This window comes from Taudactylus pleione, unplaced genomic scaffold, assembly GCF_031769625.1.
Source record: "Taudactylus pleione unplaced genomic scaffold, aTauple2 ptg000082l, whole genome shotgun sequence".
Lineage (NCBI taxonomy): Eukaryota > Metazoa > Chordata > Amphibia > Anura > Myobatrachidae > Taudactylus > Taudactylus pleione.
The window spans coordinates 2,399,657-2,424,468 of record NW_028284484.1 but is presented as its reverse complement, the minus strand read 5'-3'; the positions used below and the strand labels follow the sequence as shown (position 1 = coordinate 2,424,468).

The 24,812-nt window shown below is 43.3% G+C and overlaps 1 protein-coding gene across 2 annotated transcripts in view; it reads left to right on the top strand.

The window, feature by feature from the left end:
* GPR157 (G protein-coupled receptor 157) overlaps positions 1-17,302 on the top strand; it is a 35,001-nt gene extending 17,699 nt beyond the window's left edge. For both annotated transcript variants that reach the window (XM_088468226.1, XM_088468227.1), the window contains 3 exons: positions 8,989-9,202; positions 12,026-12,223; positions 14,952-17,302. In XM_088468226.1, the coding sequence (XP_088324352.1) occupies positions 8,989-9,202; positions 12,026-12,223; positions 14,952-15,170 (631 nt within the window). In that variant the 3' untranslated portion in view covers positions 15,171-17,302. The remainder of the gene's footprint in view (positions 1-8,988; positions 9,203-12,025; positions 12,224-14,951) is intronic.
* Positions 17,303-24,812: the final 7,510 nt, after the last annotated feature.

Below are 24,812 nucleotides of genomic sequence, written 5' to 3'. Positions count from 1 at the left end.
TTTTGGATACGGGAGACTCAACCTGTAAAAGAGGAGGAGGGAAATAGAAAGAGGAAGGGGAAGAGAAAGAAGGACAGCAGTGCAAGGAGGATTTCAGGTGACACAGAGGGGGAGATGGAAAAGCAGAGAGGACAGGATCGGGGAAGATGGATAGCAGTAAGGACAGGAGAGAAGAGATGGATATGGGGGAGATGGATCGCAACGAGGACAGGACAGGGTAGATGCATAGAGAAAAAATGAAAAATGCTTTTATTTCCCATCTTTCCATTAATCCCGGAATCTCGAGATTGGAGCCTGGTAATCCCAACATCCTTGGATTACAAAATGATTTTGGGATTGGAATCCCTATATCCAACTGAACCTTCTACCTTGACTACCCAACCGTCAGGGTGATGATTCTGCCCCCGTTAGGGTGGCACAGCCAACTACCAGTCAACGAAGGTGAGTGGAACTCAAATTCATAATATTGCGCCTGGACTGTTGGCCTGCCGGTCCTTTCCCTGCCCAAAATAGCAGACAACAAAACAAGGCAAAACCATTAATAAGGGGTGCGGAGGGTGTGATATCACCAAACGAAGAGACATAGGCCTACCAGCCAAAGCCTTAAAATGGGTACACAATGTTTCGTGCGATATATATCACTCTGACGAGGATCGGAATTATATATTAATTCTATACTGTTTATGCCCCATCCATCGTTCCCGACTGTGTTCATTGCATCGTCCCATCTGATGTCCTACACGGCAGATGGGAGGATGCAATGAATGACGCGGTGCTGTTACATGCAGCATGTAACAATATATTATGCCATCGTACACCGGATTGTGCAGTGTGTACAGCACACACAATGTATTATTACATTTCTTGTCACATCGCTGGGTCGCACCGTCGTTCAGGTGTTTACCCAGTTTAAAATACACAGCAAAGTGACACATTCCACTGACATCCATGGGCTAAATGCAAGACAGGGGGAGGGGGTTTGGACTGCACACCCCGAATTTTAAACATAAAATGAGTTGCTACCATGCTGAGACTCGTAGTACAATGCAGGGAACGAAGAATTCATGTGCACACTCTAAGTACAAAGAACAATGATAGTCAAAATAATCCTGATAAACTCTACAATTACATGGAGTACACCCTACTTACAATAACACATTATTTCACTAGTGAACCCTCTAAATGTTTGCATGTGATCTACACAATAGGTGCACTTAAAGTGTATGTTATATACCAGACTTCTATGACTGTCACTAGAGTAAGTTTACCAGCCTTACTATATAACAGTCCTGCTCTGCATGCAGACTTAATTATATAATTGGCTACTGCAGACTTTGTTGACATTGGTAATGTCACGGATTAGCTACAGTTTTGTACAATTTAGGGGTAGAATGCTTTGGGAGCAGTCAAATGATTTAATTTTGTTTTAACTTTGCTTCTCAACAACATTTTCATGTGATGAACTGTTTATTTGCTCTGTACAAGAACGACTTGTACACGTAAATTAATTAGAGGGATACAATTTGCTTTTTTTTTTACTTTGTTGTATAAGGCGCTTGGTAATAAAAACCACACACTGTACGTATTGAAGGACAGGGTTTTAGAAATGGTTTTATTGTTCTATAGTAAAATCAAAATATAAATGGCCATTCTTATACTGTCCATAAGGAGGGGGAAAGGGGGGCGGCACATGTTTGGGTGTCCAGCGGCTCCCGGACTGCTGGGCAAGTCCCCAGCATGACGAGAACGGGGTTGTGACATGCGGTCACGCTCCCAAAATGTCATGCATCAGGGGTTGTGACTTCATTGACACGAGGTCATGCCCTCTTTGTGATCGCGCACGCACAGAGGACCATGGGAGTGGTGAGTGCAGTGCACTGTGCATCACCAACCTCAGTGACGCCACTGGCCCTGCCAAGACTATTGACATCATACAATCGCAAAGGGAAGGGTGACTCTGTGGTACTGGGATTGGCGGTTGCTTCACTGAGGACTGAGACTGTAATGACCATTGCCAACATTCTGGCTGCCGCCTTCGGTCAGCATAGCGGGTGGCGTGGTGCGGCATAGGAGGGGGCGTGGCTGGGAAGTGACACTGCATTGTGGGTGGAGTGGGGGCGTGACTGTTATTGGATCATTATGGCCCCACCCCTGTTACACAATGTCACGATTACTGGCATTGTGAAGCAGGGTGCGATGACAGAATACATTGCGGGGTTGGGGGATGGGTGGAATTTGTCTGGAAGACTTGGCCACTTTTCCTGGCGGCCGGGAGCGCCACCCTATTTTCGGGAGACCCTGGCCGTTCCGGGAGAGTAGACAAGTATTGGTAAAGATGATCAGAGCTTGTCTGGGTAATATTAATGTACTGTGCCAACTGCCTCACTGAGGTGCTTTTGAAGGGTGCTACTGGATGTATCTAAATCTGCTAAATAGGTAGCACTCAGGGGATACTGTCTAAACTTCATTTGAAAAAAAAAAAAAAAATATATATATATATATAATATATATATATATATATATATATATATATATATATATATATATATATTTATATATTATTTCAGTTTTTCAAACTCTCCTCCCAAGAAGAGATGGGCCTATGATGAGGCTGGCATTTCTGTAACATTTTGTTTTATTGTTTTAAGTTGTGGTACTAAAGCACTGCGTAATGTGTGTGCTATATAAATAACTGGTAATAAATAAAGTAAAAATGTATAGTAAGCTTATATATTAAGAGAACTAAGTGGAAGGCCCTATATTCTGCATGAGTGGTATGATGCAATGCTTACTCTATTCACAATGTACAGGCCTTTCTCCTTTCCCCCAGTGATACAGTGGTTACTGGTTTGATTTTTTTTTTAATTTTGTTTGTTCCCCTTATGACCACTCCAGAGCCAGATCATCCATCAGCCAGATTGTGGGGGGTTACTTTCCTCAGGTCAACAATTATAATTAGACTGATCAGGTTGCAGCCTCGAGTGCTGTATTTTAGGGGGGCACCAGCGGCACCCCCAACCCATCTATTCTGTTATTTTACCAAAGTTGAACTACATGGTTAAAGCCTCATGAGCCTGGTTCCCTGCAGCTGTCAGGTTGCGGATGTCTTCTAATGATCCTTGCCAGCCATGACCCTGTAACCATGTGCAGAGGAGCTGGGAGAAGTGGCCAGGTCGGTGCTTGGTGTCTCAGTCAGTTCACCCTATATAACACAAGTTCTGAATTTGGGCAGCTCCTTCAATTTTCAAAACAAAGAGAAATTCATACAAGTTCCTCTAATTTATAAGTAGGATGAGGTCTGCAAGTAATCCAAGTTAGTAAACATTTAATTACCACATTTTTCAATGAATATCAAGGTACATTTAGGTTGTCAGATACATTTTTCAAACTCCTCTATAAAGGAGAGGGGGGGCCAAGGATAGAAATTTGTCATGGGGCATATAATTCTTATGGACGGACCTGCTGCCATTATACTATTCTATATGTTGTAGCACAGTACTGTGATAGATCACTCCAGTGAAAAAATTGGCTAATATAATTCAATGAAGTCTCCGGACAGAGGCACATTAGTCTTTGCTTTTATTTTGTCACCAGAGTTTTTAAAGCAGGATGATATAAAGCCCCATGTTATATAATGTTGGTGTGTTTATTGTTGACACATTAATAAAAAAAAAAAAAAATTGACAAAATGCCTGAGTGTTATTACCTTAAATTGTTGTACATACGTTGCAGTAAATAAATATACAACAGGAAACAGTGGTGGGATGAAACCATGTTCCACATGGATGCAACACACATGTCCCAAGCACTTTAAGCCAGCATTCTCTCTCAGGGGTTTTTCCCGACCCACCTGGTTTTCATTGTAGTCAATTCCAAATGCAGTTATAATTTAGTTGTGCAGAAGGATTTAATGGTGGCCACACTTGGTGATTTGCTTTGTCAGTTTGGCAGAATGTGCCCTATTTGGATGGACCTTATCAGCATTGGGCAAAATTAGAAACAAGGAATGGGTTGAGATTGCTGGTTTGAAACACATTAGAAGTGAAATGAATAGTTAAAACCAGATTTAGCTGATATTTTTCTAAATAACATTTCAGTAGACCAAGGATTTATTTATAACATGTATCTTTTTTTTTTTCTTATATAAAACCTATTGTCGTTGGCATAGAGTTAATGAGACATGCTAAAAACTATACATTTATAAAATAACAAAACGGGTTAATCCTAGACCGAATACAGATATACTGTAAAATTCCCCACATTTGTGAATATGCTCCATCATATGTGGTTGTTTCTTTGCAAGAATTTGTTGCACCTTTTTTTCAGGTCAAGATATAATTCAAACTTCTAGTGTTGTCATCTACAAATTGAAGTTGCTAGGATAACCCTTAGCGTTCTATCCTCAGTAAATACACTGCCATAAGTACATGTAACTCAGCAGATAAGAGTAATTGCACAATCTTCTGCACACGCTGCTGAATTGCCACCACCCATTTAACATTAATATATTAACAGTATAAAATGATATATTCTAGGTGGTTTATCATTTCTTGCTAATATTAAATGGTTTAGTGCGGCAATCCCCCCCGTCTTTCTTTGCGCATACATGCTTTCACAGGGAGCACAGATTCTGTATTGGATGATGGGAGTTGGTGCTTAATACCACAATCTTATACAAAGAGCGGGATGCACTATACAGATAAATGCAGTCAGACTCCCAGTGTGCCCCACAGCTCGCGCATTACTAAATGCCGGCATGTATGCAATGATTGGCGGGATACACCACATCTAAAATGCAATGCTTGACGCATCCCAGCACAAAGTGAGAGAACTGCTACAAGGAGTGGCTAAATCTCCTCCAAAAGGTATTTCTGGAGTCATAATAATACTGGTTAACAACATTTTTCTTCTTTTTGTTACAAGAGTGAATATGGGTGATTCTAATAGTATTTTCTGTGCTGAATTCAAAAATTGTAATGAAATAAAAACAGACAAATCTCTGGGGTTAGTGTTATTGTCACTGTACATATTATAAGGAGGAATTATCCTTTACACAAGTCTCCATGGACAAATCTTTAAAACCTGTGGTTGTATCTGTGGGTTGGGGTAACTGGCAATTATAAATGACTCTTGTTGCCAAGACTTCTAGTTGATATATATATATAATGTACGCAGTCTCTTCGGCTTCTGCCCATGTATAGCCAACTTCATAGTTCAGAGAATGCAGGAGACTCATTAGATTCATTACATTAGTGAGAATGCCCAGGAATAGTGAAGTTAAGTTTGTTATATAGACTAGCTGTTTTATACTACTGGGAAAAATGCAGTCGGGCAGATCATTTTGTGCTAAGATGTTTATAGATTTGCCACACAATGGTGCCTTTTATCTGCCCTCCGTAGAACTATCAGAGCCATTGCTACAGTGGAATCCAATGGGAAAAAGGGGGTAGATGTCTAATTAGTTTGATCCGTCTGTGTTCCCAGTGTGTTGCGTGTGAGAGTAGGGTCATGGCTGACACTGTGTCTCTGACATCAGATGGTCTAAGGGCAGACAGAAAATAAACAGATTGTGTCATACTCATCACAAGCAGCAATCTGAGAACCTCTGGCTGCAGAAAGAGAGTATTAATAGCTAACTGGAAAACAGACAGAAGCATCTTGCTGCTTGTTCTTTGTTAGTGTTTTGGGTTATTTTATTTTGGGGGGGGGTTTTTTGTAATTAAACAGTCAATTAGCTAAGCTTACAGCAAGTAAGGTATAAACGTCCTAGAATGCAAATTATGAAAATAAAACAGTGAAGAATTCATAAATAATGCCATATATTTGCCTGCAGTCCATCAGTTGCCCAAAACCAGGGATTGTTGACAGACATAAAAATATGATCTTATGCTTATTACATATCTACATTTGCATAGTTGCCAAAGTTTTAAAATGGTTTCTAGCTACTAAACCTGTGTATCACAGCATGTCCAGTATGAGCTGTTATCTAATTCCCTTAATTTCTGTCTCGACAGCTGCGCACCCCTTCAGAACTTTTAGTTGCCACTGCAGAGACTCCCATCTTGCCCGCCCCACCTGCTTTTGTGTCACTTCCCCCCTACCCCCCCACCTCCGCATGTGTCAGGGATTGGAGCAGATCCGCCTTTCCTGAGGAGGGAGCTAGGGTGGTCCTGTGACACTTCAATACCTCGCAAAAGATGGAGGTGCACAGAGACTAGGTGGCATGCATTACCGCATTCAGCACACGTTAAATGCCCCAAAACATACAACGGGCGGGGGTAGGAGGCCCTGAAGCTGGTGCATGACCCCACATCAAGTCACTGCATCCCAATGGATGCATTGTTGAAAGATGTCTATTGGTGACGTTATCCAGAGCTTAGTTAACAGTGCAGCTTGGGTGGTCGTTCAGGGGCCCCCCACACACATAGCTTCATCACAAGTGTGAGAGCACTGTGTCATAATTTGAACTGGGGTTGTGCATGAAGCTGGTGGAGAGCCAGATAAGGGATACAGCCAGGAGGAGAGAAAAGAATAGGAGGAATAGGGAGACTCGGGAGGAGTAGGGGAGAAAGATGGGACGGTGGTGGGAAAGAGGAAAAAACCCTATACAATAGCTAGCGACCGGCAAATGGCGAGCCCACAATACTAGTTATTCTATAGTTGGCTACTTTTCTTTTGTGTTTAGAAAACGCCCAAATTAGAAATCCCAAGAGACCAGGCAGTTCTCATGGAGAGCACTTAGTGTCCTAAAGTGCTGTATATGACACAATTTGTCTTCAAGCTCCGCCCACCTTAAGTTTTTTTTTCTTGCTTTATATGTTCTACTGTTTACTGAGCAGGGAGGGGCATAAGCCTCCTTCCATTGCAGGACATATACTGTGACTTCAAACCATATCCATCTTGTCTACTCCTACTTCGCCTGCCATATCCCTGAAGTGAGGTAGGGAAGTTTGGTGGGTACCGTCTTGAAAGACATTCTTTCATGTACTGTTTACTTATCTTATATATAACTTACCTTTTTACACTTTAAGGGGGAGATTCAATTGCTGTTTGGGTGCCTGTAAGTAATGGACGCCCCGCTATTCAATTGTTGCACCAATCGGGCGGACAGATTTCTGCTCATACCTCCTGAGATGGCGAGCCAAAATTTACGAAAAGTCGGCTGTTTGGGCACTCAACACTGTCATTTATATGGGTTTAGCCGCTTTACGTGGCTAATCCCAGTTCTTTTGGGCGCAAAAAGCGCGATAACCACGGCATTCGTGCCCGATAAGAGCAACAAATCAGGAGCACCATCGGGCCCAACACACACTAGCAGACGCACACACCCGTCCGCTGCAAGATTATGCTAATCAGTGCATACGCACGGAGACCACAGCACAAGATGCAGACACCCAGCCCCATATTAAGCCGCCCATCTCCTTTTACTCGCCTGATCAGTACGCAAGATAGCGTAAACATTGGTAACATCGAGAACCATCGGACTCATACGCACAATAGTGGTTGACCTGACCTGCCACAGGATTTTAGCCGCTTCCTGTGTACACCTTACGGTATGGCTGCGTATGCCACCGCACTGTCTTAATTATGGACGCCCCTATAACGGCGTTATAACGCCTGCATTTGCCTAACCACCCCCTATCACCACCCACAAACGGCACTTCTTGTCAATCCATATCAGAAGGGTCTGCGTACACACTGCGTGTAGTCTGCGTACCATAACCCGATCACACTGGCTGGTTTTCCCATGCGCAGTGCGATGCATGCGCAGAGCAAAGACATCGGCCAAGTGCGTGTGTTATCTCCTTTTGCGTTCCTTGCTGAATCAGACTCTCTGTCCTCAGGACCCCAGACAGTGCATGTTTTCCAGGTCACCTCACAGAATCAGACGTTAATTAATTAGCTCCACTTGTGGATCTTTTAAAATGTGTCGGTGAGTAATGACTACACCTGTGCACCTGCCAGGAAACCTGGAAAATGTGAGCTGTGTGGGGTCCCGAGGGCCGAGTTTGAGAACCACTGTTCTAGTGTAGTTGGTCATTGTTGGGAAATGATGACCTTTCCAGGGGTCTAGAATTTAAAGGGACACATTTTTAAAACATAGCACTATGCCGTGTAATTAGGGACAGTAGGAAACTAATTGCTATTCAGGCTTCTCCTCGCTGGCAATAATTTACAGGGGCCTGTTGCAAGAATTCATGGGCAATATGGTGCCACTGTGGATAGCATTGATACCTCGCTGCCCCTATCTGTGTGTAGTTTATATGACCTCGTGTTTGTGCGGGTTTCCTCTGAGGGCTCCGATTTCTCCCATATTCCAAAAATATACTGGTATGTAAATTGGGTTCTGACAAAAATTAATCCCAGTGTGTATGTGTGTTAGGGAATTTAGACTGTAAGATCTATTAGGGGCAAATTGTCCCAAACTTTTTTGAATCACGGCATCCTAGAGTATTGGCATTGTTTTCACGGCACTCCTAAGCCAAAAGTTTGTTATTTAGAAATTCAGAAAAAAATTTAGTAAAGTGAAGTAAATTGTGCTTATATGTCATCCTTAAGGTCAGTTATGTGGTGGTGGACAGGTTTGCGCATCTGTTTGTCCACATATTTACATTACATTGACCATAAATAGTTTAGTTTGGTGCTGGCCCACCAACCTGAGGCACCCCTGCAAATGCCCCGAGGCACCCCAGGTGCAGAGATAGTAGTCTCTCTGTACAGCTGTGCATGTAATGGTTGTACTGTATAAATAATGATATTTATAATAGCATAAAATAATCTCTTTTAAAACATTACATTATATCCTATAACAGTGACACCTATAACATTATATAGCTGTAAATAATGACGTTCTACTAGATCTGGTATATTTTTTGTTCCCTAAATGGTTGGTTGCATCCTGTCTATTCTGTCCTCTCCTCTAAGCTGTACATAGAATATCTGAATCCTTGTTGTCCATTCTGACTAACACTTCTGTTTTCCCCATAGCTGGGGTGTTCCGCTGCTGATCACTGTAGCTGCTGTGTGCCTGCAGAAGATAGGCTATGATGCATCCTATGTTTCAGTTGGCTGGTGCTGGATCAACATACAGGCTGAGGATCGGCTTACGTGGATGCTTCTGGCTGGGAAGGTGTGGGAGATCCTGGCTTATCTCGTCTTACCCGTGCTGTACATCCGAATAAAGAAGCACATAGGCAGAGCGGTACCAATCTATACTTCTTCATTGGTGGTTTATTGTTTGTTTTTGTTTTTTTTCTGAGTGTCTAAACGGCGGTAAATGATATTTGGCACAAGCCAGAAGCTAGCTGTGGTTAGGCAAAGGTTGTCTACACTTAAAATAGGCATTAAATAATCGATTAATCTCAAACTTTATATGGATAGTTATTTTATATGTATATTAGCGACCCGCCCAGGCTTTATACGACAACAATTTTGAATTTAGCGTTAGTCTTTTTTAACCGAGGTCTTATAAGTTGTCCTTGTAGATGAAATTAGTCCTTTTTCTGCCTGACGTCAACGCGAAAAGATTTAGTGACGTGGCACTCAAAAGGGCCACATAAAGTTGTCCATGAAAAAAAAGTCTCCATTTACGTCAACACCAGCCACATTAAGGGTCTGTCCCTGTTCTTTATTTATTATTGTCATGCCAAAGCAGACTCTTACTGGGAATTGGACTTTTCACATAAATTAAATAGGAATGATACAAAATTTCAGTTTTTTCCTTTTTTTTTTTTATCAGAAAACAGGGCTTAAAGTAAATTTTCTGGAGAAACCGGATAATACGTATCAATCTCTACATGATATAAAATGAAGCGCTCGGATGTCTGTTTTTTCATTGACTTGTTTCACTATAATCGTCACTGCTCTGCTCCCTTTTGTCATACATTAATGTTACACCTAAACAAATGCTCTATAGAATAGTGAAAACTGCTTAAAAATCCGTCCAGTGGTTCTTGAGATTAGCCCGAACAAACGGACAGATGCTTACCAGGTTCTTTATTTTATACTATGTATAGATTGTTTGGGATATCACCCACACACAGAATAGAGTAGATCCTGCTAGAAATCCTTCAGCTGCCAAAAAGCTTTCCCTCCTTCTGTTTGGTGCTGCTTACAAATAAAAAATGTTGAATTAGCCACTTAAGCAAAATCTATTTATTGGGCAGATGATTCTAGCCCTCTGCTATATAAGGTGGGTAAGTGGGTGTTAACTAACTTGCCTGAAGAATTATGCTGGGTACACTACACGTTGTGTACACAGCACGACATCGCCGGCGACGGGACCCAGCATGTGGCAAGTTCATACACACTTGCCGATGCCAGGTCCGAAGGAGGGGTGGTATGTGTCATACTGCATTCTGCAGTAGGACCGACAGGGCGATGTCACTAGTGACCCGCGGGCAGGGGCGCTGAGAGGGGGGGGGGAGCGGGTAAAATTTGCCCGGGCTTCCAGAGGGGCCCGGGTCCGGCGCCGCCCCTTCCTCCCTCGCAGCAGTGGATGCAGTGGTAGATTGCTCGCGGCAGCTAAGCAGCAGCCACAGCAATCTCCTATGCCTGAGGGGGGGAGCGATCACACTGATTGCGCCCCCCCCTGGCTTTGCACCGAGCTGAGGAACTCACAACGCCCTCTCCCCAGCGTGTAGCGGCGCTGCAAAAGTATGTATTTTTTTTTTTTCAAGGAGGCATGGTCACGCCTTCCACGATTAGGCCACGCCCCCTAATTACCGGGGGCCCGGCGGCGCTCTCTACGCCCCTGCCTGTGGGAGCGCACATATCATGGGTACACACTAGATGATGTACCCGATATGTCACTCTGATATGCTGGATCGGACGACATATCGTCTAGTGTATACCCAGCTTTAAAACAAGTGTATGTATCTCTGTATTGGTGGGAACGTCCACTGTTCTTACGAGATCATCTAGCTTCCTTTCTATACAAGTCCTGCATTTCACCTAAAATTAAAGATACTTTTCGTATACTGTATAAGAACTTTATTTTCTGAACAGATTTTCAAAAGGTCACATAACTATACCCAGTAATGGAACAATATAATAGAAACAGCGCTAGAAACAATGATAATAGTAAAAAGTATTAAACATCATTTAATATCATATGAGAAACAAAGTTTAAATTAACAGATAAAAACAGCTGGCATGTGCAAAACCAGCAATAATGGACATATATATATATATATATTTATATTATTTAATATATATATAATATATGAAGCTAGTATTGGTATGTCTGAATGGACACTTGGGTAATCTGTACAGTTCTGGTAAATCAATGGAGTCTGGTGGAAAATTATTTTCATTTATACTTTTAATTTATACTTTGTTTCTCATATGATATTAAATGCTGTTTAATACTCTTTACTATGATCATTGTTTCTAGCTCTGTTTCTATTATATTGTTCCTCTATATCCAGGAGACTGACCATCTCCTAATAGCAGCAGCTTGGAGAAACAGCCTTAGCAGCGCCCTAGTTACTACCTTTAGTCATTTTCCTTCTATACCCAGTAATGGCACTAGGGCAAAGATCTATAGTAGTGCATTTTGGTGTGTGGGGATATTTCTTATTTTATATGAAGATCATCAGCCTTTGCGTCACAAAATAGGGCATTTCCAATGTGTAATGAAATAGTGTTTGGAGAGGCTCCGTGTGGTGCAAATATTTTTTACATTAAACCTATCACTAAATGTTGAGCTGTGATATAAGGTTTCTCACACAGTATTAGGGAATGAATAGAAATCTTTTTTTGCCACTTCCCTTATTACACATTTTACTTGTCAGATCTGATTGAATAAAACAGGTTATTGTTCAGGTATACTGCAGTTACTTAACAACCAGCTTTCCCAGCATGTGAATGTCTGTGCCAGTCCTGGGGATGAAGACATAGTTTCTGTATGATAGGAGTTCCCAGGCTTGGTTGGCTAAACTTCTCATTACTGTGCACATGAGTAAATGGAATGTTTCTGTCCTTGCGGTGCCCATGATGTTGACCTCTGCCTCTTTCCCCACAGCATCGGGCTTTGTCTGAATACCGTCCAATCTTGTCTGCTGCTGCTGCTCCCGTGTACCAGCCCAGGACTATAGCAGACAAGAAGCTCATCTTCATCCCCGTCATCTTCATCTTCCTCCGTATCTGGAGCACCATACGCTTCATTCTGACTCTCTGCGAGTCCCCAGCAGTTCACAACCCCGTCCTTGTCGTCCTGCATGTAAGTGAAATCTAGTACATTGTCTCCCAACACTCAGATTTCAGCACTGCAGTAAATATATTATGGTAGAGGGCAGAGCCGTAACTAGAATTTTTGGTGCCCTGTGCCCGAAAGAACATTGGTGCCCCCCTCATTTTTCAAAGGGACATAATGCACCCAAAAAAGGGCCATGGCTTCATGAGGAAGGGCCAGGGAAGATATAGGAGAGGCCAGGAGATGCTGGGGATGAAATAAGAGGAAGCTACAAGCAAGAATGATAATAGTCAGAAATTTGACAGGCTCAAACAGCGCCCCCTGACCTGTGGTGCCCTGTGCGTTGGCACCGGCCGCACTACCCTAGCTACGGCCCTGGTAGAGGGTGTAAATAAGCTACACAAGTGTTGGAAAACCCTCATAGCGGCCATATACTGTACCCTACTAGTGTCGGAGAGTGAAGCAGCATGGTCACACAGTGGTTAGTATTGCTGCCTCACAGCACTACAATACCCATCAAGGCCCTGTGTGGAGTTTTAAGGGTTTACCGTGTTGGCTTGGGTTTCCACTTGGTGCTCTGGTTTCCTCCCACAAAATGAAAAAAGCAAAAACATAAGTAGGTTAATTGCCTTCTGACAAAAATAAACCCTGTATGTGTCTGTACATATGTGTGTAGCAGGGAAAAATTATAGGCCCAGATTTATCAACAAGAAAAACGGCGAAAACCGCAAACAGGTGAAAAAAAACTGGAGAAAAGTTTTCTCCATCCCAAACCAGGAGAAAAAAAATGCAAAATCCCTATTACTGGCTAAAAATTTGGGGATTTCTTTCAGAACCCTTTGGACACCCCCCTCCCCCCTAATGATAAATTACCCAAAAAATGTGTCGTGAGTTGCATACGTTGCGAAAAACGACCGCACAAATTTTGGATGTAAAAAAAAAAAAAAAAAAAAATTGATAGACAGCAGTTTTTTTCCCCGGAAATTACAGTTCCACGTAAATTGGGGGTACGTTAAAATTGGTGCAAACGCCTGCTGCGACAGTGTGCGATGTTTAAAACACTTCACGCATCCATACCGCCCCCGAAAAATCAGACGATTTTTTTTTTTTTCCACCCAAAATTTGTGCAGTCGTTTTTCGCCAAAGTATGCCACTTACGAAAAAATGTTTGGGTAATTTATCATTAGGTGGGATATCCCCATATTTTTAGACAATAATAGGGTTTTAATATTTCTTTTCTCCTGGTCTGGGATGGAGAAAACTTTTTTTTTCTCCAGTTCTTTATCTCCATTTTCGCCTATTTGCCGTTTGAGTTTTTTTATCGCGAAAAATGCGCGTTTACACCCATGGCGAAAAAAAGTCAGTTTTCGCCACTAATTGAATATGGCACCGAGTCTGAATCTGTATACGAAGTGCTGCTATACAGCGGACACAGCTTGTTTCCACGCCCAGGTCCGTTTTGCTTCATATAAAGATTCAGTCGCACATAAAATAAACTGGTGCAATCTTGTGAAGCTGTTTGTCATATCTGTTTGTGACTAAGGCGCATTTTTGGGTGAAAAACATGCACTACGCAAGCCAAGTCACATGGATCTGACAGCTCACTTGCAATACATTTTGTATTGAGGTTCGATGTATGAAGACACATCTGTACATCGTTGCGATAAAACGAGCATCAGCCTTGCATGCCTTTAATACTGTTCCCTTCGCTCAGGCGGGTTGGGTACGTGATGCCTGCGCTCAGGATCCCAACGTCAGCATCCTGACAGGCTTAGGATACCGACACCTGTCGGTAAGTATCCGAATCCTACCACTAAACCTAACCCTCCCTCCCCACAGCCTACACCTAACCCCCGTCCCCCGCAGCCTAAACCTAAACTCCACCCCCCTGCAGCCTAACCATAACCCTCCCCATGTTGCCTAACCCTAAAGCCGTGTATCACTAGCAGATACCGGCACGACAGTATGATTACGACATCGTAATTGTACCGTCGTTCCCCTTCCCCCTGCAGTGCCTACACTGAACGATTGATCGTTCATTGTAGGCACATCAATCATCTCTGAACATGGACAATCTGTCGTCATCGGCAGATTGACCAGCATGTTCAGTAGATGATTGATGTCGGAAACGACCAGCGGGAGCGCACATCACTGGTCGTTTCTGACATAATAGTGCACGATTACTGAGCGATTGCACGATTATGATGTCGTAATCGTGCAATCACTCAGTAACATCGCGTAGTGGATTCGCGGCTTAACTCTTCCCCCTAACCCTCCCCCTAGTGCCTAACCCCAACTTTCCCCCTAACCCCAATACTTACCGTCGGGATGCTGGCACTGGGATCCTGACTGGTTTTGGGATTCCAACGCCTGGATTCTGAGCGCCGGCAGCCAGGATATGAACTACATCCCGCTCAGACTTATGTGAGCTCCCCACAGATCCGGGTGTCATGACCGATCTGCTTACCTGTAAAGAATATAGAATTCAGTTCCGTTCAGAGCATATTTGTCTAAAGTTAATAAAAATTATATTTTCTAAGTCAATTTACAAATTATAATCAAACTTTAAGACTGTTACATTATATGTGTATGGAAGAGAATTTAGATTTCATGGTCCCGTGGGGAGGGACTGTAGTGAATGATTGTATATTCTCTCTACAGTGCTGCTTAATATGCTTGGCACCCTATAAATAACTTAATAATGTAATATTTTTCTTGTGATTTTATAAATGCTTTTATTTATTCTGTATTGCAGGGTATTGGAAACAGTTTCCAGGGAGGAGCGAATTGCATCATGTTTGTCCTGTGCACACGTGTCATCAGATCGCGCCTGTTGACATCATTGCGTTGTTGCTGCTGTAAGTCTGCTGACTCCAGGGAAAACGCTGTGTCTGAGGCCTATGCATCTGGCTATGGGTCCACAACAGACACACAAGACAGCCAAAAGTGGTCTGCACATCTCTCCAGCACCTGATCCTGCCGCTGTACCTGCGATCTGCCCAAACAGAGGCTTGGCGTATATACTGTGCACCTTCCTCCTTAGACTTTCTCGTGCACAGAAAGACTGCCTTTTCACTGGCGTAAGGCCTGCAGTAATATAGAGTTTGCAGGGCGAGTGGAGCTTCAGCGAGCAATATGTAATGAAGCTGCAAATCGTACACAGAGTTCAGAGTAGTGCTGTACGCTGAAATTACACTTCTGTCATTTTCTATACAGTATTCAACAACATAAAGAATTATTTAATGATGTGCATTATGGGAACCCCCTGTTCTATGTTTACAGTACATCAAAGTCTCTTCTGAAAATAAGTTGACTGAAAAGTTTTTCTGTTCTTCCTGTATGCAATCGAGCTTCTATATTAATATGGTGCAAAGAGGGATGATATATTGTAACCCATAGCAACCAATCGGATACCAACTACTAGATCCTTGAGTGCTTGTGGCAGACACTGTAGGTTATTGACTCAATGCATGCTTTAGGTGCCACAGCTGATCCTTGGTTCACAAAGATCATTCATTAGATTTGGGATAAAGCCATGTCTGATTTAGTCAACTGGATCAAATGACAGATCGATTCAATTGTATTTTAAACAGGTGATGAATTGATCTTAGTGTATTTTATTTTGGTCTGGTTAAGGTAATGGTGTTATGTGGTACATACATTCTTATTTGGATACTGCTAATAATAATTCATAAAAAAGAATGTTTTGAAGGATTTATGCATCAAGCAGTGAAATGCGTGGAGAAATGGACCAGTGGCGAAGTTGCCCATAGCAACCAATCAGCTCCTACCTATTATTTTCTAGACTGTACTTGATAAATGCTACTTCAAAGCTGATTAGTTGCTATGGGCAACTTCTCCATTGGCTCACTTCTCCACACTTTTTACTGCTTGATACATCAATCCCTAAGAGGTAGACTAGGCAGCTTTATCATAACAATAGGCATGAGAACGTTCTGCACTGCCCACACAGTCCTGGGCACGTGATGGATTTACACGCGCGCACACAATGATGCAAGTCATTTCCCACCCCAAGATTCCTTTATGCTGTATCAAATATTACATTGGATATCCAAATCTGCATGTATGTGCCGTTACTGTATCCTCTTCAGGAGTGTTCACTTAACCTGTTACACAATTATTTTTCAATGTGGGTTTATTTTGTTTCAAAGAGACAATGTGTAAAATGCAAATCACATTTTCTGCGTAGATGAATGAGAGGGTACAAAATAGGCCCTTCCTTTTGCTTTCCTCATTTTTCAAATCTTTCCAGGTATACAAATATTCAGGAAGTGAGCAGCGCAAGGGAAAATGTGTCCCACATTGAGATGCAAACAATGGTTTTAAGGGGAGGGGCTTGTCAGTGTATGGAAACCTCTTTTTTAAAAATATAAATCTTTAGGTCCGACACTTGTATGTACACTGCTAGCCGTAATTATGTGTGAAGCATATATGAAGGAATGTATATGAACTAATGTATACCTTTTTATTTAAATTGTATTAGCAGTGGCCAATATGTTCTGTGACCATGTAAAGTCACAAGGCTGCATGTTGAGTGCTTTTATACAAGTCCCAGAAATCTGAGGTGACTCATCACGTAATAAGTATTTACAGTAGAGTGTGTATAATTCCTTTATAATAGATGATTATACCTGTGGGATGCTTAGACTTCTGTTCAGGTGGTAGCAGTGTGTGTACACAGAATGCCAGGAAATCCTGCAGGTGAATTGTGACCATTTCTGTTAGCTGTGTAGCCTCTCCTGCATAGTAATCCCAGGTTTTCTGTGCCGTGTTAAGCAGACACAGAGGAAATTAGCTGCTGGAGGTATATACAGTTTTGTAGCAAAAATGTCCCACACACCTCATTTAAAGGCTATCAATATTCTGGAGGAGAAGCCCTTTCCATGGCTTACTATTAGCACTCCATATACGCGGATGTTTGTGTTGGGTGCTGACATTAGAAAATGACAATCTTTTATATGTTAAGCAGAACAATTCTAAGAATTATATAACTCCTGGTGTTTTAGACCGGAAAAGTGCCTCCTATTATGTACTGTTCTTGTGATTATAAATGAACTGACTTAAGCAATATTAAAGCATATATTTATACATAGTGATTGTGTGTCTTCTGTAATAACTAAAGGCAAATTAATATGCTGAATGAGGTCTCTATAAAAATATGCTAATGTACTTAATCATGTGTTTGATATTACATGACCTATATGGAAGTTGCTTCATCAGTATTACGCTGGATCAGATTCAGAAAGGTTGGGTGACAATAAAAGTTCTACAGCTAAGGATAGACCCAGATAAACATTCCAGGATACTAATTATAGTACATGCGGCAGGCTCGTGTACACGGGTATGCAAAACCTGGCACCAAAGGGTGACTGCTTCATGTACTTGCTGGCATTGCAGTAGAATGATGTGGCCTCTTGTTTGTATGATTGCACGGTATGGTGCTGATGTACAGTTAAACACAATTTACATCTAAAATGCAGTTATAAATTGCGTCTCCCATAAAAATGCATTTTGCAGAACTGCAGGTATCTTAAGATGCCTGCGACTGTGCATATAATGCGAATTGCTAGCAGAGTATCACTTTTATGTGTTTCATTGGGGACTTCAAATGGCTGTATAAATAGAAGTGATACACCGCTACTATTGCACTTATGTCAACGCGCCTTAAGCAGCAAGTTCCCCTTCTTTCAATGAGGGTTTCTTTTTATTTCTAACCATTGGATTACCTCCATCTGCAGTGACTTGAAGAACAGGATCCCCTCTGGGCCCCAGGAGTTAGGTGAGCAGTCAATTTGTGTGTGTCTCTAAGGGGGTGTTTATTATTTGTAATACAATTATTTTTAACATTTATTTTTTTTCTCAGCTTCATTCCAAGTTGCACTACAGCCATGGCCAAAAGTTTTGAGAATGACACAAGTAGTGGTTTTCACAAAGTTTGCTGCTTCAATGTTTTTAGACTTTTTTTGTTAGATGTTACTATGGTATACTGAAGTATAATTACTAGCATTTCATAAGTGTCAAAGGCTTTTATTGACAATTACATTAAGTTTATGCAAAGCGTCAATATTTGCAGTGTTGACCCTTCTTTTTCAAGACCTCTGCAGCAATTCGCCCTGACATACTGTCAATTAACTTCTGGACCACATACTGACTGATGGCCACCCATTCTTGCCTAATCAATGCTTGGAGTTTGTCAGAATTTGTGGGTTTTTGTTTGTCCACCCGCCTCTTGAGGATTGACCACAAGTTCTCAATGGGATTAAGGTCTGGGGAGTTTCCTGGCCATCGACTCAAAATTTCGATGTTTTCCGAGCCACTTAGTTATCACTTTTGCCTTATGGCAAGGTGCTCCATCATGCTGGAAAAGGCATTGTTCGTCACCAAACTGTTCTTGGATGGTTGGGAGAAGTTGCTCTTGGAGGATGTTTTGGTACCATTCTTTATTCATGGCTGTGTTCCAAAATTGTGAGTGATCCCACTCCCTTGGCTGAGAAGTAACCCCACACATGAATGGTCTCAGGATGCTTTACTGTTGGCATGACACAGAACGAAGACTTTTGGAGGATGGCCTGGTGTCAAGAAGGGCAGCAAAGAGGCCACTTCTCTCCAGGAAAAATATCAGGGACAGACTGATATTCAGCAAAAGGTACAGGGATTGGTCTGCTGAGGACTGGGGTATAGTTATTTTCTCTGATGAATTCTCTTTCAGATTGTTTGGGGCATCTGGAAAAACGCTTGTCTGGAGAAGGAAAGGTGAGTGCTACCATCAGTCCTGTGTCATGTCAACAGTAAAGCATCCACTGCAGATTAACAACTAGGCGTTTCCATGTTGTAGGGATGGTCATTAGTGGGATGTCCATCGATAGCACAAAAGCCATCTTTGCTGAACAGTCATTGGTTTGCTCCCCCTCGATGGGCACCGCTGCTGGGGGCACGGTGGGCCGCGGCCAATCAAAAATGGGGGTGGGGATAAGCAGCTGCGGGGGGCGGGGCTAGAACCATTGGTTCTCTGCCATCTATGGCAAAACTAGTTAACATTGGACGGCCGCCATCAATATTTTTAAAACATCGATGGACGATGGCCATCCCTACCCTGTTGAGTCTGGTGAAGATGTTGGCAGTTACTTAAAATATGGCACTTCACTGCCACAAACAATATTCAGCTCTAAGTTCCAACAGATAGGAAGGGTTATATAAAACTGGACTCTCTTATGGTTGCAGTCTTTGCAGAACACTCATTTCCTCTAAGATCAGACTCTATAATTGTGCAGTCCTTCACCTGACATGTATTACGATGCAAAGGGTACCTGACCAGATGGTAGCACTTGTATTTCAGCAATCATCACTTGATCTGCACAGCCTCTCCTCTCCTTTGGTGCTGCTGTAAGCTCACTGAAACTGAGTACTTTCAAGCGCTCTTGTCTTGCAGCCTGTCATGGAGGGGGTCTCCACCTCACAGCTGCTGGTCCCTGCTTTCTGTGCCCTCAGTCACTGCACACTGCAGCACACACACTCCTGGCAGTTGCTTCTTTCCGTCGGAACACAACACACAGCATCTGTTACACTCCACATGGCTGCTTCTCCTCTGCCTCTTCTAGGGTTGGCCATCGATGATTCTAAATCCTTGATGGTTTATTGCCGATGTTGAATACTTTTACCATCGATGACAGAGAACCAATGGTTCATTGCCATCAATGGACGTGCAGGAGCCAAGTTTTTCTTCTCCAGGACGGGACTGACGCCCACTAAGCTCCGCCCCTTTATTAATTGGGTTACGGTCCCCAGCTCCCCACCTCAGTGGTGGCCATCGAGGGGTACAAACAATCGATGGTTCACCATAGATGGTTTGTGTGCCATCGATGGTAACCACCGATGGACACCCCTCCTATGGCCATCCCTAGCCTCTTCTAGTTTCACTTTCAAATCTTGGGCTGTGCAGGGCTGCTCATAGTTGCCTGCTCCTGGGTCCTAGAGTGAATCCACTATAGTGTTTTTGTGATTTTTTTTTTCACCATTTTCTGACACCCCACCTCCTATATTTTTATTATTTTCTAATCACTCCCTAAATATTTTGTCATCTTATTTTATTTGATTTGTTTCATTAATCTCTCCTCTTCTTCTGTTCTTCTAATTCTTCTTCGCCTCCCCTGTCCTCCCTAGGCTGCATCTCTTCATGGCTGCTCTTGACTCTCAGCATAAAGACTTCATGGCGTCTTGTGCACTGCAACGTAAGCAGCTGGGAGCATGAAGAAAATGGAGGATGGTGCAAGCCGACCACTTGGTATCCTTCATTGCACGAATTCCAAATGGGTAACAATATCGTCAAGGCAGGGGCTGTGCCACTGCCAGGGCATCGTGCCCTGGGTGACTGCACCGGCCACCCTGCCCTTGGTTTGATCGGTAATGTCCTGACTTTTGGCACTTATGCTGATGCCCCCCCCCTTCATCATGCGCTCTCCGTCAGTGGATTTGGCTGTTTGCCCTAGTCAGTCGAACAGTCGTACCTGTACAATTTGGTTGCACATTCATACACCATTATCCGAATCAAACAGTGGGGGTGATGTATCAAAGCTTCTAAAGAGTGAACAAGTGGAGAAGTTGCCATAGCCTTCACTGGGATGTAGTCGGCATCCCGGCGTGCGGGATGCTAACTGTCTAAATACCGGCGCGGAAATCCCGACAGCGGTATCCTAACCGTCGGCATTCTGAAAGGAGGTATCCCCAGTTAGGCACTGGGGAGGGTTAGGGTTAGTGGTAGGATATACCCACCTATGGGTGTCGGGATTCTGACTGTCGGTATTCTGACCAGCAGTATCTTGACTGCCGGCAATCCATACCCAACCCCCTTCACTTCCATCAATCGTTCATACCGGTTCTTTATGACACTGTTGAATGCTCATGGTGAACAGATCCCCCTAAATCCAGTAGACTCTGCTGGTGGTGCATATAATATTTACTGCATTACTTTCAGTCATACATATATTGTACAATTTACTACTACATTTAAGCTTGGAAAACTACCAAGGCACGTGAAGCGGGCATGCATCCCATTTCCAAATGTTAAGCCAGAGAGGTGTGTTCATATTCTGGCATAATAATAAGGATAGATTCACGGTATTCAGTCTCTGTGTTATATAAACAGAAGTGACACCGTGGCACCTGAGGGAACTATAGGTGAGTACACACAGATATATAGGCACAATTACTCTGCAGCATGTGTTTCTCTTACATTCACTAAGGGCCTGATTCAGAGATGCATGCTAACCCGCTTGCAGTGTCTCTCAACTGTAGCCTGATTGGCAGGCTGCTACATTTTTGGGGGGCGTCACAGGGATGTTCCTGGGCAGCGTTCCCAGAAACGGAGGTATGGTGCCCCCCATTTTCTGGAAGGGACGAGGCCAGGGTGTGAATTGGGCCCTAATTGTTATTAGATTGGAATGTAAAGTTGGAAGCCTTAAAGATAGTGTCACAAATGTATTAAAATATGTTTGTGATATTGTGAAAGGGTGACGATATTGTAAAATCACTGTATATTATTAACTGTTTAGAAATGTGCTCTACTAAACTTTTTTGTTTTGTAAAATCAATCAACTAAGTTGATTTCTCACAAGTGGGAGAGATAAAGGACCTCATCAGAGTCTCTCGCTAGGGCACGCTCGCTCGCTGGGAGCGATAATCGCACATCTGTGCATGCATATAATTCGCAGTGCGCGTGCGCAAGTCACTCGTTGCGATCTGATTTTTCTAGCTCGCAAGCCACTTTCAGGTCGCTGCTTTGAGTGACAGTACCATTTGTGGGTGGTAACGGGAAGGTGCTTGTGAACGGGGGTGTGGATGTGCGAACGTAGGCGTGCACGACCGTCAGAACGGCGTTTAAGGGGTGTGCATAATTAGCAAATTAGCGTCATTGCACATGTGACTTGGTTGTTTTTTAGCCTGAACTGCTCACAATGCTTGGGGTAGGTTAGGTCAACCCCAAGCACTGTGAGCAGCTCCGATGGCCCTCGATGTTCACGATTAATCAGACTCTTCCCGGAGACGACGTGTGCTGCGAGTGACAGGTGGGAGATTTTATAGTCCAGCGTACGCTAACTGCCGTCGCTCACTAAGACATAGAGGGTGTCCTTACAGCACAAAGAGCGATCGCTTGATTTGCATAAATGGCCCCTTTTTGCAAGCGAGCGATTGCATCTTGCAAGAGACTCTGAATGAGGTCCAAAGTACCAACCAATTTGCTCCTTACTGTCATATTTCAAACACTGCCTGTAAAATGACAGAAGCTGATTAGAACTTTACCTCTCTCCACTTTATCTCTTCCCAAGGTTTTCTTACTCTCACCCTTGGGCAACCTAGGTAATTGTTTAACTTCAGCTTCCTACATGCTCTGCCAGTCAGCTATGTAACTGGAGGAACATATGTTCTATAGCCCTGTGTATAGTCTATGAACTCTCTCAAGTTCTCAGAAGCTCTTGTACATTGTAATGTTTGTCTATTACAGCACGTATTGCACTGTAGAGTCTGGTGATACTCACCTAGTTTTCATACCTTGCTTCTGAGAGGTGCAAAAAGAAGCAGTGGGCATGACTTTAAGAAGTCATTAATGTCATCAGATCAGCAGGGCAAGACACACAAAGAACACTCATTTCACTGCCACATCCTTGCCCGCTCAGTGATGTAGGTGGGGCTTGATGATGCCAATTGAGTCATAGAGTGGGAGTGACAAGGTGAATCATGACACAGTTTGCATTGTCCTAGCATGTTGCACTCATCTTAAAGGAGGTAAGTACCCTTGCAGGACAATTGCCTGCTCTCTTGCGATTCTTACCCTAACATGGGAGTCTTTCAGACATTCTAGAAGAGTAGGAAACTATGGGCCTGATTCAGGGATGTACTCAATGTCGATAATTATGCAGTTGAGTGATTATCGGTGAACTGTGCAGGCACCTAAGTCGCACATCCTGGTAAAGTACTTGATGCCTCAATGAAGAAGCAACATGGAGACTGCACAGTGGTGGTCTCCAGTTTTCAACAGTAGCAACCGTTATTGGGTCAACACTGCATGCAGTGGAAAAAACTATTTGCAGTCAAAGCTGCAAATATCCCGGCACTCAATACAAAGATTGTTTAATTGTAATCAGTGCCAGCTGCAAGTAATAAAGGTTTGGTCAGAAACCTAGAGACAAAGGCCCTCATTCAGAGCCGTACGCTCTGAGCAGAGCGCACGCTCTGAATGGGGGCCGCCCTCCATAATTATGGAGCGTCCTCCTGGACGCTCGTATAGCTGTGGGTCACCACCCACAGCCTATACGAGCGTGCAGTTTGATGGCCGCGATGGTCTTGACCATCGCCACTGCGAGCCGGAGCCTGCGGTTGAGGTTTTCAACCGCAAGGCCCGGAGTGATTTTGGCTCTATCAGAGCCAAAATCACTCCCACTGACATCACTAGTGATGTCAGTGGGCCGGCTTCTGACGGTCGGCGTTCCCTTGGGAACGCCCCCATCAGGGAGGCACGCCCACCAAAGGGGGCGTGCTGTCAATCAACATCGACAGCACGCCCCCTTTGATCAGACACAACAAGCGAAGGAAAGTCCTTCGCTCGTCGCGTCTGGCGCATGTGCACGACGGAGCTCCCGCCGTCGTGCGCATGCGCAGTGCACAACATCGACCCACTTGCGAGCGGACAGCCGCTCGCGAGTGGGTCTGAATCAGGCCCAAAGGTCTCCACAAAAACAGAAAAATATAGAATTTTTTACTGCGCTATGCACTGTTGGATTTTCAAATTGAAAAAACTGTATAAGGTTTGCTGTCTGTTTAATTAAACAGGAGGCTTTAAATAAAATAAATCTGATGTTTTAATACAATATAATCCACAAATAAACACTAATACTTGCAATCAAATGTACATAATTAAAATCAATCATATAAAAAATGTCAATAATATATAGAAATGCAGAGATCATATAACTCTCTAACTTTGATGCATTGATGAGAGAGTGTGACTTCATACTATATCACTGAGGTTTCTACAGCACAGCGTTCTAATGTTCCACTCCTGCACCAATGTGGCTATAAATGTAACAAATTTGTTTCCAATGGTCAGGCAGCTCAATTCCACTGCTTGAATTGCAATCACTACTGGCGTCCCAGTGTGAAATGCAGTCACGCTGGAGAATGTATAGGTGGGTATGGACAACTGGAGTATCTCACCCCTGTAAATCTGTGATCACACTCGTGTCCGTCCCAGCTCAGCCCGTCTGGACGCTGTGATGCCGCGGCTGGATGGAGCCAACTGCCGTGCAGCCGGAGACCAATGCTGCTAGTGGAGCGGTAGCTGTGTGTCGGCTGGCGGTAGGCTCACTGGATGAATCGGCATCTGTCACCTTGCAGAGATCCTCCAAAATAGCGTGCGGCAGGTGGTAATGTGCTGTGAAACAATCTCAGGTGCCTGGGTGATGACGTCAAAGCGTTTCGTCCCGTGGAAACCGGGACTTTCTCAAGACTGTCAGTCTTGAGAAAGTCCCAATTTCCACGGCATGAAACGCGTTGACGCGTTATTTAAAGCCTCCTGTTTAATTAAACAGACAGCAAACCTTAT